At 48.0% G+C, this 19,145-nt stretch overlaps 1 protein-coding gene across 1 annotated transcript in view; it reads left to right on the top strand.

Annotated features, from left to right (window-relative positions):
* The window catches only part of LOC116830296 (stimulated by retinoic acid gene 6 protein-like), a 42,618-nt gene that overhangs the window by 3,876 nt on the left and 19,597 nt on the right, over window positions 1-19,145 (top strand). Inside the window, exons 2-11 of the mRNA XM_032789710.2 lie at window positions 1,556-1,631; window positions 3,415-3,515; window positions 5,615-5,745; window positions 7,304-7,424; window positions 7,773-7,818; window positions 10,680-10,808; window positions 13,664-13,734; window positions 14,310-14,421; window positions 15,290-15,443; window positions 17,117-17,192. Of these exons, the coding sequence (XP_032645601.1) occupies window positions 1,556-1,631; window positions 3,415-3,515; window positions 5,615-5,745; window positions 7,304-7,424; window positions 7,773-7,818; window positions 10,680-10,808; window positions 13,664-13,734; window positions 14,310-14,421; window positions 15,290-15,443; window positions 17,117-17,192 (1,017 nt within the window). The remainder of the gene's footprint in view (window positions 1-1,555; window positions 1,632-3,414; window positions 3,516-5,614; window positions 5,746-7,303; window positions 7,425-7,772; window positions 7,819-10,679; window positions 10,809-13,663; window positions 13,735-14,309; window positions 14,422-15,289; window positions 15,444-17,116; window positions 17,193-19,145) is intronic.

The raw sequence follows: 19,145 nt of genomic DNA, 5'->3' as shown, positions 1-19,145 counted from the left end.
TCTCTGAAAACAGCCGCTCAGTGTACAGTGGCAGTCACAAAAGGAAAAAGAATATTAGGAACTATTAGGAAAGAGATAGGTAATAAGACAGTAAATATCATAATGCCACTATATAAATCCATGGTACACCTACACCTTGAATACTGTGTGCAGCGCTGGTCCTGCCATCGCCAAAAAGAGATATTAGACTTGGGAAAAGTACAGAGAAGAGCAACAAAAATGATTAGGAGGCATGGAACAGTTTTGATATGAGGAGAGATTAAAACGATTGGAAATTTTCAGCTTGGAAAAGAGAAGACTAAAGGGGAATATGATAGTGCAGGGATGCGACGACTCACCAGTGTGGCGTCTCCTGCTGGTCGTCCTGGGAATTAGCTCTTTTCCAGCTCTGGAGCACCCTTTGCTGGCTGATGTCTCGCCTGTTGCTGGCCTCTGTGTCCCTCCCAGACCCCGGTGCCCTTTTCATCTGGGCTCTGCCCCAGCAGGACCCCCACACTCTGAGTCTCCCCTCCCAGGGGAACCCCTAACCCTTTCACCCACCTTGCCTCAGTGGGTACTACCAGTCATCATCTACCTCCCTTTCTCTGGGGCAAACTGCAGTCTGTCATGGCCACTCATCATTAGCAAAGGGTTCGGACCAGCTGCCTCTGCCTATCTCTGGGCTGCTGCCTCTGCAACCCCAGTACCTGTCTTGGCCTTTAACCAGGCCCACAGCCTGGGGAGTTGCCAGGCTGGAGTTCCTCTTGCCTTTCCCCAGCCCTGCTATATTCCTGTACCCTGAGCTCCCAGGCAGCCCAATCCTTCTCCCTCCAAGGCTGGAGAGAGACTCTTCCAGCTTCTGGCCCACAGGCCCCTTATCAGGGCCAGCTGGGCTCTAATTGCGCTGGCCACAGCTGAAGCTGCTACTCCAATCAACCTACCTTGGCTGTTTTAACCCCTGTTCTCCAGGTGTGGGGCAGCTGCCCCACTACAGATAGACATCTATAAAATTGTGATTGGTGTGGAGAAAGTGAATAGGAAAGTGTTATTTACCCCTTCACAAGCCACAGGAACCAGGGATCACCCAATGAAATTAATAGACAGCAGGTTTAAAACAAACAAAAAGAGTCAACCTGTGGAACTCATTGCCAGGGGATGTTGTGAAGGCCAAAAATATAATGGGGTTCAAAAAAGAATAAGATAAGTTCGTGGAGGACAGGTTCATCAAGGGCTATTAGCCAAGATGATTAGGGACGTAACCCCATGCTCTGGGTGTCCCTAAGTCTCTGACTGCTAGAAACTGGGGACTGGATGATAGAGGATGGATCACTTGATAATTGTCCTGTTCTTTTCATTCTCTCTGAAGCATCTGGCATGTCAGAATCCAGAATTATCTTCCAGCTGACTATCTCATAGCTGTGTTAGTATCGGAACCATTTGGACTTTCTTGCATGTGTGCACTGAGTTATTTTCTACACACTCACAATCAAAGGTCTGCTATTCAGAGAGCATACTCCAGGAGAGGGGTTTGTGTATGCTAAACTAATATGTTTATTATCTGCTCATGTGTCTCCAGGTACTGGCAGACAAATGTCACTTGTGAGAGTTCGGTAGACATGGAGCTGGTTCTGCATTACTCGCTTATTCCATCGGTAAGTAAACCAAGTCACCAGTGGCCTAGAGCTGCCATGCTCAGCAGAAGTACTGTCAAATGTATCTTGATTATGTGCAATAATGGATCGATTCCTTGCTGCAATGACAGCTCTCAATTCAGAAGCAAGCCACAATAGCATCAGGCACTGAAACACTGCAAAATGTTGGCAGGAAACTGAAAAATGCTTATAACATTTATATGGGAAAAAAGTCATCCTAATATCCAGGGGTAGCGAGTTATATACACTCGTGATGTCTGGGCTCCAGCAATTTCAGGGACTGGGGGCCTGGCTCCACCAATGTTTGGGGCCGGGTCTCTCTCCCGGCCCCACCTACCAGCCCCACGTGCCTCCCGCAGTGTCCCCCGGCCGCCACTTGCTGCCCCTGGGCCCTGGAGCCTGCAGCTCCATGCTGACCCTGCTCTGCCAGCTCCCCACATCAACTGCTGCCGCAGGGTCCTAGAGCGCCCTAGCCCTGAGCTCCCTCCCACACCCCAAACGCCTTATCCCTAGCCCCACAGCCCTCACCTCTGTACCCCCTCCTATCCCCAAACTTCCTCCCAGAGCATGCACCCTCTCCCCCTTCCCACATACACCCTCCTACCCCCAAACTCACTCCCAGAGCCTACACCCCCTCCTATCCCCAAACTTCCTCCCAGAGCCTGAACCCCTCCCCCCTCCTATGCTCCCATCCCCAGCCCAGAGCCTATACCCAAACTCCCACCCAGAGCCTGCACCCCTCACCCCCTCTTGCATCCCCACACCTTGCCCCAGCCTGGTGCCTGTGACCCAGCACCCAAACTCCATCCCAGATCCTGCACCCCAGACCTCCTCCCCCCACCCAAACTCTCTCCTTAGGCAGGTGGGGGTGGAGTTTGGAGGGCAGAGTTTGGGGAGTAGGTTCTGGGCACCACCAGAATTTCTACAAGCTACCACCCCTGCTGATATCTACAAACATACATGTGCCAAATTTCAGTGTTCCCTCATATTGATTTTAAATATACTCTAAGACCTTATGTGTACACACAACTTGTGTGTGGGCTTTGGGGGGATTTACTTAACCTGTTTCCTTTCACAGAGTTAGCTTATTAGGCTTATTGCCTAGGGGAACTAATTCAGTCATGTTTGTAGTCATTCTGGGTGGGCAGGATCCTGTGGATCTTTGTGGAACCCAAAGGATCTCTGCTTTTCATACTCACACCACACCTTGGGCCCAATTGTGAGTTGAGTCTTACTGAGTCTGAGCATCAGGTTTTTGTGGTGGTGTTCCCAGAATGAGATGCTCAGGCTGAGGAAGAGTGTGACTGTCTGTCAATAACTTACATACTAAGAGGGCTTAATCACAGCCACTTACACTCTCCTTTGGATTTGGTCCCTGTGCTATGGGCCTCTTCCTTATACCGAGAGCTGGATGGGATTTTCTTAAGGAGCATGTAGTTGGGTAGAAGAATCACCCCACGAGGAGAGGCTGGGGAGAGAAGTCAAAGTCAGACTGTCAACAATCCAAGTGCGAGAAAAGATCACATACTGGTGCAGGAAAGGCATGCTCCAAAGTGCAAGAAGGAAACCAAGGAAACCTGGAGGCCTAGCAATGTGTGATAGTATCAGCATAACACCCGAGAGTGTGTGGCCTCAGGAAGGGGCTCTGTTCTGCATTGCCAGTGTCATGGAGTCTATGATTTAGTGCATCTTCCCCATCTCTGTGGTTCTAGTAGGCTGTGTTCTTTCCTAGAGTCAATGGCTCATACACTCCCATCTCACAGTTATTCTCCTTTCCTTGTAGTTTGCCATCATTTTGGTGCTGTCCTTCCTTGAAAGAAGAGTGAGCAGGAGTCAGATAGATGGAAAATTGCACTGCCTCAATGGCCGCTTTGGAATTGTCATGTGAGTCTGAGCATAAGTCGTTGCTGCTGGTCCCGGCCATTTCCAAAGACATGGCTGTTCTATGCTCCCCTTAACACATAGAGCAGGCTGCTGTGCTCTGGAGAGGTGGGAGGGGAGTGAGATGATGATGAACTTTTAATTCAGGAAGCTGAGTTTGGAGAGGAAATGCCTCTGCAGCCCCTTACCGTGTCCAGCTCTCGCTGCCAGGTTTCACCAGAAACAAGAAGGCTGCTTCAGTCAGTCATTCAGATGCTCTCTATATATCCATCTGCCACAGAAATATCATCTACATTACGGGCTTGATCCCCCTTTCACTGACACCTGATTTACCCCAGGGACACTCCATCCATCTCAGTGCAGCACTCCTGATTTACACAGGGTACCGGAGAGGAGACTCAGGCCCATTGTCTCTGAAGCAGGCCCAATGCCCCTGGCCTGTGGAGAGAGTGGAATGCACTCCCACATGCCTGGCTGTCTCTGCTTGTCACTGGGTCATTTCTGGAAAGGCTGAAATCCCTTCTAGTGCTGCAGAAAGCTCACCCTACTGGAGCTCAGGGCCCCTGTGGAAGATGAGGGAGGGACTTCTGGTATCCTCTCCTGTCTCTGAGCAGCCACGCAGTGCTAGACACAGCCTCCCCATGGTCCTCACAAACCTCTCTGCAGGAAGGGATTTGCTAAACCCACAGCTGCACTGGGTATTTTGATAAGCACATGTTCCCCACAAGCTGCTTCCACCCCCTTGGTGTCTCATTAGCTAACTGGTCTCCATAATCTCCTTAATTTAGAATGTGTGGACAGGGATACAATCTGCAGAAATCTACTCCATGAAGGGGCTGATGGCTGTATCTGGAATATACAGCAGCACCCAGTTAAGGAGAAAACTTGGGGCAGCCAGCCAGCAGTGCATATGGCTGTGAACAACCTGTGAAGGGGAAGGTGTGAAGCACTGAACTATTACACACATGGGAACCTCCTTACTAGAGGGCCTGGCCATTTGTTACTATGAAGCGAGCTTCTGCTAGGCCCAGTCAACTCCTATGTTTTCCCATTTGGCTCAAGGATGCCAAAGGACCCACTGAAATGTTTGAATTATCTCATAGAAAGGTGCAGCTGCCTGCCAAAAGATGGTTACTGCTGCCCAGAGCAGCAGGACACCGTAAGCCTGATGTTGATACACAGAAAAAGTGAACAAAAGGCAACTTGTTAAGTCTCTTGGGGTTCAAAGTATGCACAGGTCTCCAGAGCATGGCAGAGAAGAGCGGCAGGGCCCCAGGATGTAGTGTAGTGAGTGCTTTTCTTCTCACTGCCCCATATGCACAGCCATAAGCACCGACTCAGCACCCACCGGCAGCCAAGGTTTGTCTAGGGATCAGGATTCCCAGGTAGTTTACTATGCACATCCCATGCTGGCTGCAAGGGCCTACCCATCTCCAGCAGTAAGGGACACTGATGCTAATCACAGCACATTTGACAGAGGCCTGCTGTCTCCAAGATCAGTGGAGATATCAGGGTCAGCCCAATAGGGCGTCACTCCACATCCAGGTAACATGTTCAAATTTTCAGAGCCAAAAGGAAGAGTTTTCAGGAAGAGGACATCATAGATCAGGGAGATGGCTGGAGCTTTATTAAAGAAGTTGATGAAGGAGCCACAGAACTTCCAAAAGCTAGCACAGACCTTGACAGAGACAAAGCTGTCACAACACCACTTAGAATCATAGAATACTGGGGTTGGAAAAGACCTCAGGAGGTCATCTAGACCAACCCACTGCTCCAAGCAGGACCAACACCACCTAAATCATCCCAGTCAAGGCCTTTTCACTTCATGAAGGGAAACAGAGTCATAGATTCATAGACCAGAAGGAACTATTAGGATCAGCTATTCTGACCTCCTGGATGACCCAGGCCATGGAACGTCAGCCAGTGATTCCTGTATCAGGTTCATCACTTCTGGCTGAGCCAGAGCACGCCCTTTAGAAAGACAAGCAAACAGAAAGGGGATCAGAAGAGTGACTGGTGGTGTTTGCAGTTAAATCAAGTCTGAAGAGCAGAGCAGAGTGGGAACCTTGGATTCAGCAGCAGGAATTGCTCTTTGTTCACAGACCCTTGGATTTTGTTGGGACATTCAGCAACCGATGGTCATTTGGTTTTGCATTTGGAGCCACAGCCAATAAAGTTATGTTCCTGTTTTCGGAAGGTTACCTGCCACTGCGTGTGCCCAAGTGGGCCCAAGGTATGGTGCAGATCACACAAACCACGCTAGAGAGGGGGGTATTCATCCATCTTTTCCTTCTCTAGCTCTTCCGTCTGGCATTTGGAGCAACCTTAAACCCGGGGAAGGGGTTACCTTTGCATGGCCTCCTGGGCACTTCTATAAGGCCTGGTGGCTTCCTCATGCAATAATGCTGCTGGGCATATGGCCTTGGTCAAGCCTGGGAATGAGTTAAGGGCCAAGGGCTGGGAAGCAGTAGAGTGCTCTGGATCTGAGCATCAAGAAGAGCTGGTAGCCTGGGGTGGCTGTGGCCTTTTCCCTTCATCCACATCCCTACCCCATCACCATGGCAAAGACAGGCTGCCTTTGGGACACATCTCATATTAGAGATTTAATATAGCTGTGGTCACTTGGCCAAAGATCATCATTCTTGTCCCCAACTCCAGTGGCCTCTGCCGTTTGCAAACTGAATAACTCCAATTCAGATAGTGGCGTTACTCTGCATTTAAACTGGTGTATTTGAGATCAGAGTCGGATCCTCTGTCTCAGGACCTGAGGACACATGCACAGCTGTAGCTACACCAGTGTAAATCCCAGTGTAGGTGTACTGCACCATTATAAATGCAGGCTGGCATCAGCACAGGCTAGCAAGCCTTACACTGCAAGCCCCATATTGCACCGGGATATTGCATCTGCACTGGGGTTTGCAGAGGTGTCGTTACTCTGGTACATGTGTCCCAGCATAGATAGGCGACACTCCTAGGGACTGTTATAGCCAGGGAAACAAAAGACCAATTTCCGTGGTGACTTATGTGGTGGGTTAGTTACTTAAGAGGTACAAATTGGTCAGCATTAATGGACTTATATCAAAGCTATACTCATGTTGCACACTCATGGCCTAATTCTCCGCAGCCAGGCACCCTGTGTTGTCCTTGAAGCTGGTGCCAAGTGAGTTCAAAATGGGTGTAAAGTACTACCATTCACAGTCCTGTAACCAGCTGGCACTCACTGTGCATGGTGACAGGAGGCACAAGGCCTTGGAGCCTCAGGCCCACACTCCTCCTTTACTAAGTATTCTCCAGCTGCTTGTGTAACTGCTTCCATTGGTCACCAGTAGATGTACCCCAGGGATTGCCAAAGGCGCCGTACTTGCTAACATCAGGTAGGGGGTTAGCTGAGTAGGTTTTGAATTTGTTTGTTCTTTGAAGGAAACTAGAAGATACTGAAGGATTTCTCATTCTGTCAGGATTTCCTGTATTTTTGTCACCTTCCTGCCCTGTTGGAAGGTCACTTAGTGTCAAGGAGTCCTTGACAGTGAAAAGGTGCCCTGTGCATGTGCAGAGCTGCAGCTCGTTCAGTCGCAAGAGGAGACCAGGACCTTGATTCTGGTCACAGGGGCCTCATTAGAACACCGGTGTAACTCCACAGACCCCCCTGGAATGGATCCACTTTCCCCGCTGTGACACTAACCAGTGAGAGGAGGCTGGGGCTGAGCAGGTACTGACCAACGGTAGTTCACAGTTGGACAAGCATTTCAGAACTGACAATAACAGCCTGTCATTCTTTGCTTTCTCTCCAGCCATTGTGCTTCTCATAGGAGCCACTGAAGTGGGCCTCTCATATTTCCCTTTCTTCGCCTGCCTCTCGACAGAATTCCAGATCACAGGGTCTGTATTGGGATTCTTCTACACGTTCACTTGGTAAGTCATGTTACCCTGAGATCCAGCCCCTGGCTGGCTGGGCGTAATCCTGCAAAGCACTGAACACTGACTTCAGTGGGACTCCTTGTGCTTAAGTGTTTTGCTGGACAGGGCCACAGTGCTAAGAAATTGCAGAACTGAACCATGTTTGGGTCACTCACCGCTTTTCTCCACCCACAGCACTGTTTAGAGTACGTGTTCTGTGTATCTTTATACTGGAGAGCAGTGTGCCAGGGACACTGGGGGGCAGCTTGGGATAGGGGGACAGGGTACTGGAGAGCAGCATGGGGTATCATGGCAGTACTGGAGAGCAGCACGGGAGGAGAGTAACACCAGTGTGTTTTCCAGGTTCGTAATCACGATCACAAACATTGTGCAGTGCCCACATGGACAAGTAAGTTTCTATTTCTGTCTGATGACTTTATTTTATATGTTACCAATGTTTATGATGCCACCTGGGGCACTTTAGCAACAGAGATTTAACTAGAAAGCCAAATAATCCAACCAAAAGTTCAATCCACTGTTAAGGAAAATAAATGTGTTCAACATCCTTCCCAGAAGATGCCTAGCCTGGGGTTTTGAGGGGTAACTGAGAGGAGTAAATGCCACAGATGGGGTCCCCAACTGAGAAAGCCCTTATGCCAAGAGCTTCCAGATGGAAGAAGAGGAAGAACCCTAGAGCCATGCACAAAAATGCACATGTAATTGCCCACCTAATTTGCACACCTAGTCCCGTGACTGCATGTGCAAATCAGATATCTACACAGGCTCTTGGACTGTCAGAGGTCAGATTATCCCCCCACATCCAAAACTACATGGTGTGCATGCCAGGACTTTGATTCCCCGAAGAAATTAGGGCTTCCACTCTTGGGCTTGATCTACATGGAGCCTTATTTACTTCAGTGGGGCTCTTCATCATTGTAAAGGGTTTGCTAGCATGGATCCAGTTGCAGGATTGGGGTCAAGGTGGGCACACTGAATGTGCTTGGCACTAGGGGTCTCAAGCTGAGAACCTGGCTTGGAGGGTTTAAACTCAGGCCTGAGCACACTTCCCATCTGGTCTGCCTGCTGTAATTGGGTAAGGTGGTGAGACATCCTGGCAGATCTGGAAAATAGCCGAGAGACAGTCCTAGTGTTTTGAACTGAGGGCAGAGCCTGACAGAAAGCACCACAACTTTGTAGAGATATGCATTTGCTTTGCCCAAATTCTGCCCACTATGTAGGTTAAGAAATAGATTCATAGACTCTAGGACTGGAAGGGACCTTGACAGGTAATCGAGTCCAGTCCCCTGCCCTCATGGCAGGACCAAATACTGCCTAGACCATCCTTGATAGACATTTATCTAACCTACCCTTAAATATCTCCAGAGATGGAGATTCCACAACCTCCCTAGGCAATTTATTCCAGTGTTTAAACTACCGTATGAAAGTTGGATTTTTTCTCTGAGTCCAACTAACTCCTGCTGCGTTAAGAGGCCATGCTTTCTTGTTCTATCAAGATAAGATCCATTAGAGCTAAGGTGACAGTTGCTCCTCCCCTGATGAAACTTTTAGATACGAAAACTGCTATATCCCTCTCAGTCTTCTCTTTTCCAAACTAAATAAACCCAATTCTTTCAGCCTTCCTTCATAGGTCATGTTCTCAAGACCTTTAATCATTCTTGTTGCTCTTCTCTGGACCCTCTCCAATTTCTCCACATCTTTCTTGAAATGCGGTGCCCAGAACTGGCACAATACTCCAGTTGAGTAGTTGTGCAGCATCAAACTGTTGGTGTTTGTGATGGAGCCTCACTTCCTTGAGAGCCTCGCACAGGGGACAGGGTGCCCTGCCTTCTGGGGCTGAGAGTACAGTGGATCTGCAAGACACAGGAACCATGGCACTAATAGCTGAGAGCCCAGTTCCAGCATGACATACAAGGATTTCCTTCTGAGGGCCAGTGCCCTGTCATGGGCTGGTCCAGTGCCCTGTCCCTGACTAGTCCAGCCTAGGAGCTGGGGAAGCCCTCAGTGGTGAGGCGAGGCCTCGCTAGTTGGGTTAAATACCTGGGAGCTGGGGAACTGCAAAGTCTGGCTGTGTCCAGTAGACTCAGTAGAGAATTCCCATCACAACAGCGTCTTCAGTCTCATCTCTGACCGGAGACATGCTACTGGACTGACTGCAAGTAGACTGAGATTTACAAATAAATATATTTACACTAAAACAAACAGGAAGGGCTTCTCCCCCAGGACAACACGTGCTGTGCTGCCAGCTAAACCTTGACTTTGTATGTCACGGTTTTGTAGCTTTTAAGGCTAGAAGGGGCAGTTATGATCAGCTAGTCTGACCTCTTGTATAGGCCAGCTCAAAGAGTTTTACTTGGGAATTCCTGCATCAGACTCAGAATATATGGTTGAACTCAAGCAAACGCTGTAGAAAGAGACTGGCAGCCTTGATTTAAAGACATCAAGTGACGGAGATTCCTCTATCTCCCTTGGGAATCTGTGTCGATGGCTAGTTACCTGCATTGTTGGAAATTGTGCCCCATTTTTTAGACAAGTGACCCTTGCTCCCCATTCTCCCTCTTCCCTTGTCCTGTCACAGCAAACCCTATGGGCGCAGAGGGAGCAGCAACGACTTAGGTCCTGATCCGGCAAGGCACTTAAGCACATATGTAAGCCCATTCAGACCAATGGGAATTGATATGTGCTTAAGTGCGCTGCTGGATCTGAGTCTTATGGCCACATTTTTGACAGGTATTTAGATGCCAGAAAAGGCAGAGTGTGGCATTTTCAAAAGCACCCAGCACCCAAAACTGGCCTTTAGTGCTCTCGTCTTCACCTAGCAGTAAGCACCATCATGGGATGTAGAGGACCAATCAGAGCTCTGACCGGGGGAAAACCTGCACAATGTTGCTGTGCTGAGCACTTGAATCCCATGGTGATGAGTGTGGTACAAATGCGAGAGAGAAAGAGAGAGAAGCAAGGAGACAGACAGGCCTGCTGACATCTCACTCTGGTGGTGGTTTTGTATACCAAAGATGGTAATGGGCCACAGCCTGTGGAATGCGACTCCACACTTACACAGACCACGAGGCAGGGGGAGATAGCAGTCACTCCACAGGGGGACATGTTCCTCTTTAAGGAGGCACCCTGATTTCCAGCTGCACATTGCTCTAGAATGTTTGTGCTGTACTTCACTCTCCCCTCCATACTCTTTGGACTTATCCCACCATCAGGAGTCCTATGACATTTGTACATTCGGCTTTCCCCACCCAGGTGATGGGAGACTATGAGAAGATCATATTTTATTGGCCTTCCCTGTTCTGTCTGGTTTTTCTACTGGGCCGCTTTGCCCTGATGTTTGTGAAAGCACTGAGGGTTCGCTTAAAGATGGATGTGTCAAATGTGAGTATTCCTGGGTAACTGCTTCCAGTTTATTGAGCTCTCTCTCCCCATTTCCTGGGAAAACTCCTTCACTGACCCCTGGGATTAAGTAGGATTTAACCAGTGCATAGACTTTGTGCTGGTGCACCTCTGCACTAGGGTGAATTTTACCTTTAGCCAGTAACAAGAATTGATTTCACACCAGAGATCTTGGCACATTTCTAAAAATCACCACCCACCTGACTTAAAACATGGCAGAGCACCTCGCCCTGCAAGACCCCATGATGGACTTCACTGCTGGCTAGCCACTCAAGTAATTACCCAGTGTACTGGGCAGGCTAGTATACTGTGTTCCATGACTGCAGTGTAGATATACCCGGCGTTACATGGGATGAGCATCCCAGGAGAGTCAGGAAGGAAAGTCTAGAACAAGTCATGTTCAAAGCCAGGAATGCAGGAACAGTCATAGCAACTACACAAGAGCCACACTTGCTTGGATGCTGCCTGGAATGGCCCTTGGGTTTACATAGGACAGGGAGTCAATCAGGAGCCATGAAGCTGCTGTCTATCAAACCCTTGAGGAGGAACATAGTCTGTGTCCACAGCAAGTCATGGGAAATGGAGCGCAAGCTGGTTACAGCTGCTGCTGGGTGGCAGCCTGGAGATGCCAACTGCCTGGCAGCTCTGCAGGCCTGGGCTTTAGAAAGGTCTGTATGTTCTGCCCCTTGGCCCCCTCAGAACTCCACCCAGTCTCCCTTGTGGCAAAGATCTTCACCCAGTCCTGGATTAATAACAGGAAAGTTTCAAATAATCCTCAAGGTCCTTAATAACAAAAATGATTCAGAGTCCCCAAAATAAAGTCTATAACACAAAAGTTTATAGTCAGCCCTTGTTCTTCTGCCACTCACGGAGCTCTTCTGCTATCCCAGTCTGTTTCATCCGAACAACCAGCCCTAGCCCCAGCTTTGTTGTCATGTCAGCCTCACCATGCATCTTTCTGCTGCTCTTTGTAAGGAATCCCCTGACCCAACCTAGATATGCCTCTTCACTAATCAGGTTGTCTGACCCCAGGCCCTCCCACCAGCTATTAAGGGGTGAGCGCCCTGTTAGCCACACCCCTCTCCCTATGGCTGCCGGTGTAAGCAGGGTGGGTTGTACTCACCTCTTGAACACCCCATTGCCAGCTGAGTCTGGTGCTGCCATTCTCTTCGGCTCCCAGCACCCCTGCAGGTGTCAGCCTCTCTCTACCGGTCTTCTGTGGCTCAGCCCTCCAGCCTCACACAGTCCAAAACCACTTCCGGGGGGTAACAAACTCAAAATAGAAGCAGTTCCTTGCCCAGCAGGGCCAATTACAAACAAACTAGTTTCTGACCCATCTGGAATTGAATTGGCAGGGTCCTTCTGAACTCCTGCCATAGCTGGTGGGCAGCAGTGAGCCCTGCGTGGCCTGGCTCAGATCCTTTTGCTGCAGCCTAAAGAGCATCTCTCCTCATGCCTCTGGCTCCAGCAAGGAACTGACTTGCTGACAGTAGGCAGCTCCTTGGTTGGCTGTTGTTGGTCCCCAGCCATTCTGCATGCTGCAGAACCAGATCTTCCGGGTTCCCCAAATGGCTGCTCTTTTCCTCTCAGAGGACTGTTTCTTGGTGTAACCGGGCGTGACTCACCCCTGCGGCGCCTCCTACTGGTTGCTTCAGGGAATTAGCTCAAATATGCAGCTCAGAGCACCCTCTGCAGGCTGGTGATCCGCCTTCTTGCCCCATGTCCCTCCCTGGACCCCAGTGCCCCTTTTACATGGGGTGCTGCCCCCCTGGCAGTAACCCCTTTCTCTTAGGGGTTTCCCCTCCCCAGGGAACCCCCCCACCCTCTATCCCCACTTTGCCTCAGGGTCTTGGCAACTGACCAGTCATTAGCTAGCCCCACGCCCTGGGGCAGACTGCAGTATTAGCCTCTCATCATCAGCAAAGGGGTTTGGGCCTGCTGCCTTGGCCTACCCCTGGGTTGCACCCTGCAACCCCGGTACCTCCAAGCCTATTGCTAGGCCACAGCCTGGGGCTCTCCAGGCAGGAGCTCCCCAGCTCTTCTACCTTTCCCCAGCCCTGCTCCACGCTAGGTACCTTGTCTCAGCAGCCAGGCCCTTCTCTCTGAATGCAGAGAGAGAGACTCCTGGCTTCTCTGCCCTTTTATAAGGGCCTGTGGCTCAGTTTGGGGCATGGCCCCAGCTGCAGCCACTTCCCTAATCAGCCCAGCCTAAAAGGCTGCTTTCTCAAGCCCCAACCCCTTCCCTGGGCTATTTTTAACCCCTTCAGGGCCGGAGCAGAAATCCACTCTGCTACACTTGGCGTGGGGTGCAGCAGAGCAGTGGGGCCACCAGTAGGAGGCTGCAAAGGCCTGATGTACCCCCATCACAGTAAGGTATCTTCATAACTAAGATCATAAGAACATAGGAGCAGCCATACTGGGTCAGACCAAAGGTCCATCTAGCCCAGGATCCTGTCTTCCAACAGTGGCTAATGCCAGGTGTGTCAGAGGAAATAAACAGAACAGGTAATCATCCAGTGATCTATCCCCTGTTGCCCATTCCCAGCTTCTGGCAGCAGAGGTTTAGAGGCACCCAGAGCATAGGTTTGCATCCCTTCCCATCCTGGCTAATAGCCACTGATGGACCTATTCTCCATGAATGTATCTAGTTCTTCTCGAACCCTGTTATAGTTTTAGGCTTTGCAACATCCCCTGGCAATGAGTTCCATGTGTTAGACCGGCCTAATAAAGCACCCACAAGGCAGCACTGGATCTATATGTTTGAATCAGCTGTCTTTTCCCTAGTGGAATGAAGAACATTCTTTGATATGCTGACAATCCCTGTTCCTTTAAAACAGCAGGAAAATCATTTCCTGGAGGTTCATCAGGCTCAGCATGTCAAACGTCTGGTCAGGAAGCCCCTAGAGCGGTGAGCATGGCATCTTCATTTCAGATCCGGAACACCGAGCCATAGAGAGTTCAGATTTGGTTCTGATGACCTTCTAAATCTGCTGATACTTATTGACTGACATGCACACTGGGGCCCTGCCTGCTCACCTGGGGTGAGCCAGGGACAAGGCATGTTCTCTGGCCACTGGGAGGATCCCTAATCATCCATGACGGGCCTGCCCCATCTCCCCTCTGAACAGCATCCATAAGCAGTGCACTAGAGCACTCTGTCTCCCATCTCCTTCGCCTCAGACTCAGAGGCTGTGGGAGTGTGGAGGTTCCTGATGTGAGCCCCAAGTGGCTTTGTGCTGGAGAGCAGGTAGGCTGCTCAGAATGGGTGTGAAGGAGAAAGACTGACACCTGTTTAGGCCAGGTGGGGCCTCTGCAGACATGCCAAGTGGGAGAGAAGTTTGGGGTAGGAAGGTGTGCTGGGCTGTTTTTATGGAGAGGGAGGGAACGATGCTGGAATGGGTTTGGGGCCTTGAAATGCCTCTAGTGTCCCTGTGTCATCACCAAACATTTCAGGTCTGTTTATCCATCTTCATCCATTAACAGAAAGGCTCAGAAATCTTGGTTCCAGCGCAAGGTGTATGAATGGGACCCATGCTTTCAGTTCCCAGGCAGAATGATTGGCACATCTGCACTAGCCTTAATCTGCCTGTACATTGTAAGTAAACTGCACGCTTGTTTCCAGAAAAGAATCACTCCAAATGGAGCACAATGTCACACAGCCCTTGTGTGCTTTGTAAGGATTGCAATCCAGGGTGCTGAAAAAACAGCTCTCCCATAAATCTCTGCCATTAAACTAAAACAAGGACCGTCTATGTATCTAACAGAGCCACTGGCTACTTTAAGATCAGAATCCATAGTCTACTGGCTCCCTGAGCAGGGTACCTTCCAACTAGGCCAATGGGTGTTTGATGGGAGTTTATCTTCTTCAAGATAGGTTGCTTGAGATGCAAGCAGGAGAGAAAACGCTGCCAAGTATGTGTGTGTCACATGAAATACATGATACTCATGTGTGAGTGGTTTCAGAGTGGTAGCTGTGTTAGTCTGTATCAGCAAAAAGGAGGAGTGCTTGTGGCACCTTAGAGACTAACGCATTTATTTGAGCATAAGCTTTCATGGGTTTTAGCCATGTGTTAGTCTCTAAGGTGTCACAAGTACTCCTCCTTCTTCATGTGTGAGTGTATTTATATTATGTTGTTCCCTGTGAATACTTACGAGTTTGCTTAATTCTGGGCATCCTGGTCTTCTTCAGTGTCTGGTCCAAAATCAGTGGAGATTAACTTCAACAACATTCTTTGAGGGACAAAATTTGTCTACATACACTTGCTGTCATTTAAAGGTTAAGATGAATCCCCATATATGAAAGGCAATGTGTGTTTAAAATCAAATGCAACGGGTCGGATTCCCATAGAGTCACACAAGGAATTAATGTGGCCCTGTGTGATTATATGGCATGTAATGTTATTCTGTAGAAGTGGCCAATGACAAGATTGCTAAACTGCTGTTTTTTATCTATTTTTCCGCAGTTTATTGTTATTGAGTTTTACATTTACAAGGAAGTCTCCGAAGAGTTGAAGATATTGGATCAGATATTTGAAGGGCTTGTTGATTCTAGCAATGGCTCAGAAGTACTTGTATCATCTGTCCTGCAGCTGAAAGAGTTTATTAATGTCACTCAAGGTACAGACATGTCATTTTTTAAAGGTGGAATGAGTGTGATACATTTTTTAAAAAGCAGAATGAACTCATAGTTCTTAAGGTCGACCCAAAGCCCATCCTAGTCAATCGGATTCCTTCTAGGATTTTGACACATTAGTTCCAAATGGAAATGAAAACAAAAAAACATTTCCCATAAAATGAAATTCAAACAAATATCATTTGGGGTCCATTGAGATGGAAAATGGCATTTCAAAATTGACATTTTAAATTTAAGGAAAATTTTAAAAAAATCAAACATTCAAAATGAAAAATCATTTGAAAATGAAGAATTGAAACAATCGACTCTGAAAGTGTTGAAATGGAATATTTCAAAACCATCAAAACGTTTTTTTTCTAGTTTTCCCCCCAAATCAAAATTTCATGAAAATTGGCTCATTCCCATAAAAGTTTTGATTCAACAAAACATCATTTTCTGATAGAAAAACTTTCAAGTGGAAAATTTTTGACCAGCTCTAGCTAGATACTTAGTCCCTAATACTGAAGCAAAACAATATGATGAAGCATGAATTGTCATAATACCTGTTGCCTAGTGTGTTGGTTGTTGAACACTGAGTAACTTGGAGTTTGACAGTAGAGAGACGGCAGACCAAAGAACAGGAGAAAAATGTTTACGTGTATTCTTTGCTCAGCTGGCCCCGGAAAGAGGTTTGGGTGGGATGGCTTCATTGAGTTATGGCTGGTGTCTGAGGAAAGCTTTATTTTTATTAAGTAAAGAAGTCTACAATAATTGGTTTGAATTTCATAGCTTTAAAGGTCAAAGGGGACAATTCAGACCATTGAGTTTGACCTCCTGCATAGCACAGGCCAGAGATTTCACCCGGTGATTCGTACATTAAGCCCAATAGGTACATGTGTGGCTAAACTAGAGTACGTTTTTAGAAAGACATTCAGCTTTGATGTAAAGACTCCAAGAGAGGGCAGATGGTTAGGAGGACACAACAAAAGAGATTCCCTCTAAATATAAATCTGACTCGGGCCCAAGAGCCTGAAAGCTGTCTATGGTTATTTGTAAGATGAATTGGAGATCACAATCTAGTTTCTAGTGGACAATTTTCCATATTGTAAAAAGCTTCCTCACAGCTAACATGAATTGCAGTTGTTACTTTTATCAGTTTGCTGTCTCAGCAGAGAAAAAGAGAACTGAATGGACATGGAGACTGAGCTGCATGTTAGGAGAGTAATGTAGGAAAACTTGCACTTCCAAGCTTTGACATGTGAGAATCCAAGATCTTTGTTCTGCTCAGTATAAATTTGGATTTGAGTACATAATTCTGATCCAGGGCTTTGGTTTGGGCTCAACTCTATAATTAAATGATTAACAAATAATCAAAGCATTTCTGAGTGACTAGGCAAAAAGTGTTCCAAATAGAAATGTGTCCAAGCAAAGGCACTGGGGGTTTTCAAAAGGAGGCTGGATAGCCATCTGTCTTGGATGGTTTAGACACAACAAATCCTGCGTATTGGCAGGGGGTGAGACTAGATGACTCTTGTGGTCCCTTCTAACTATGGTTCTATGATTCTATGTGTACAAAATAGCTGTGAAATTTGTGCTGAGTTAAAATAGTTTTGTAATCATGTCATGGGAGCTGCAGGGAAAACATTCTGTACAGATGGTTGCTTTTCTTTTTCTTCAGGTGTTTGGATTTTCACCACCTTTGCTGCCTCCCTGACGTGTGTAAGCTACGTATTTCACATCTTAGCCTGCTACAGGTATGGACATGCAGCAGATTATCAGCTCAGTTCTCAGAGGTGCTGAGAGTCCTCAAGTACCATGGAGTTTATTGGGAGTTGCAGACACTAGTCAACTCTGCACAGGCACTTGACAGCTCCCAGGATTGTCCCCTCCTCAGGGATTCTCAACCTTTTTCTTTCTGAGGCCCCCCTCCATGGTATAAAACCTCCACACCTCACCTGTGCCACAACAATTGTTTTTCTGCATATCCAGTAGATTAAAAGCCAGGGCTGGCATTAGGGAGTAGCAAGGAGGGTAATTGCCTGGGGCCCCACACCACAGGGGGCCCACGAAGCTAAGTTGCTTGGGCTTTGACCTCAGCCCTGGGCAGTAGGGCTCGGGATTCAGCTTTCTGGGACACATGGCATCGGCCACTGTCAGAAGACAGGATACGGGGCTAGATGGACCTTTGATCTGACCCAGTATGGCCGTTCTTATGTTCTTTATGTTCTGCCCTGGGCCCCAGTGAGTCTAACGCCAGCCCTGCTCTCTGGTTTATTTTGGTGGATACCCTGAAACCTACTCATGGCCCCCAGGGGGTCCCGGGCCTCTGTTTGCCCTAAAGCTCTATTCTCCATTCCATCTCACTCAGTGGGAGGCGTCTCTATTATCTACCCTGGGCTTCACACAGTTCCAGGCCCTGATGGGTGCTGAAGACACATCGATCCACACAATCCTTGAATTTTATATAATTTATTAACTAAGCTAAATAACTCAAAACACAACCTAATCAAACTGGAATAAAGTGGGTTACTATCAACTCATCAGCTTACTCTAATTATCAGGTTAATTAATCCAAATTGCACAATTCCTTGCAAACTTTATCGAATTATGTGAGAAGGCAGCAGACCTTGTCTAGCTGTAAGCCTTAGAAAAATAGGGCATTATTTATTTCAATGCTAATTGAAAGTTACTGATATTCCAGACAAACAGCTTGTTAAATTTAACTAGCAAACAAAAAGTTGTGTGAAACTAAGTTTCTCGGGATTTAAACGCACACCACTCAACCCATATAATATGAGTGTGCCATGAGCCTATTGAACGATGAGCAATTAGGCCCTGAGCCTATTGAACCTTATTGCAGGCTGTTTGAGGAACCATACTCAACTACATTCTGAGTATTTAATCCACATGCACACTGTCAGCTGCTAGAGTTAAAAGGACAAGGGTGAGAATGCCAAGGTGGAAGTGTTCCTCTACTAATAAAAACTGAGAAAAAAAATCCTTGTCAGGTTGATACTTATGCATGATCTTTGCTGTGACTCTTGTGGTTTCATTCAGTTTCAGGAAATTAGTATGTGGTTGGAAAGATTAGCTGGTGGTTGTGGTTTTCTTGGACCTGCTAGCTAACTCAACAGACTTGCTGAGTGACTAGAGCTGGGATTCTCAAACATGATTGCACTGTGACCCCCTTAAGACAATAAAAATTACTACACAACCCCAGGAGGGGTACCAAAGTATAAGCCCATCCGAGCCCTGCCGCCCAGGGCTGAAGGCCTCCAGCTTTGGCTTTGGCCCCAGGTGGTGGGGTTGGGCTTTGGCTTTGGCCTTGGGTGTTTGTGCTTGGGCTTCGGTTTTGGCCCGTACCCCAGCAAGTCTAACACCGGGCCTTGTGACTCCATTAAAAAACAGGTTTGCAACCTACTTTGGTGTCCCGGCCCACAGTTTGAGAACCGCTGGGCTAGAGGTTGCTTGCCTGTAGATGCCAAATCTTGGATGGTGTGTGTTGCCGGACTCTGGCACCTCAGTGACTGTCTGAGAAAAGGAAGGAAGCTGTCATGGTACAATTCCCCACTCTGAACCTTAGCGTCCAAGAGATGGGGTACCAGCATGAATTCCTCTAAGCTTGATTACCAGCTTAGAACCTGTAGCGCTGCCACCAACCAGGAATTCCAGTGCCTGGTACACTCTGGTCCCCCCAAAACCTTGCC

The sequence above is a fragment of the Chelonoidis abingdonii genome, chromosome 6 (genome assembly GCF_003597395.2).
Source record: "Chelonoidis abingdonii isolate Lonesome George chromosome 6, CheloAbing_2.0, whole genome shotgun sequence".
In the NCBI taxonomy this organism is placed as follows: domain Eukaryota; kingdom Metazoa; phylum Chordata; order Testudines; family Testudinidae; genus Chelonoidis; species Chelonoidis abingdonii.
This window is presented reverse-complemented; position numbering and strand designations above follow the sequence as displayed.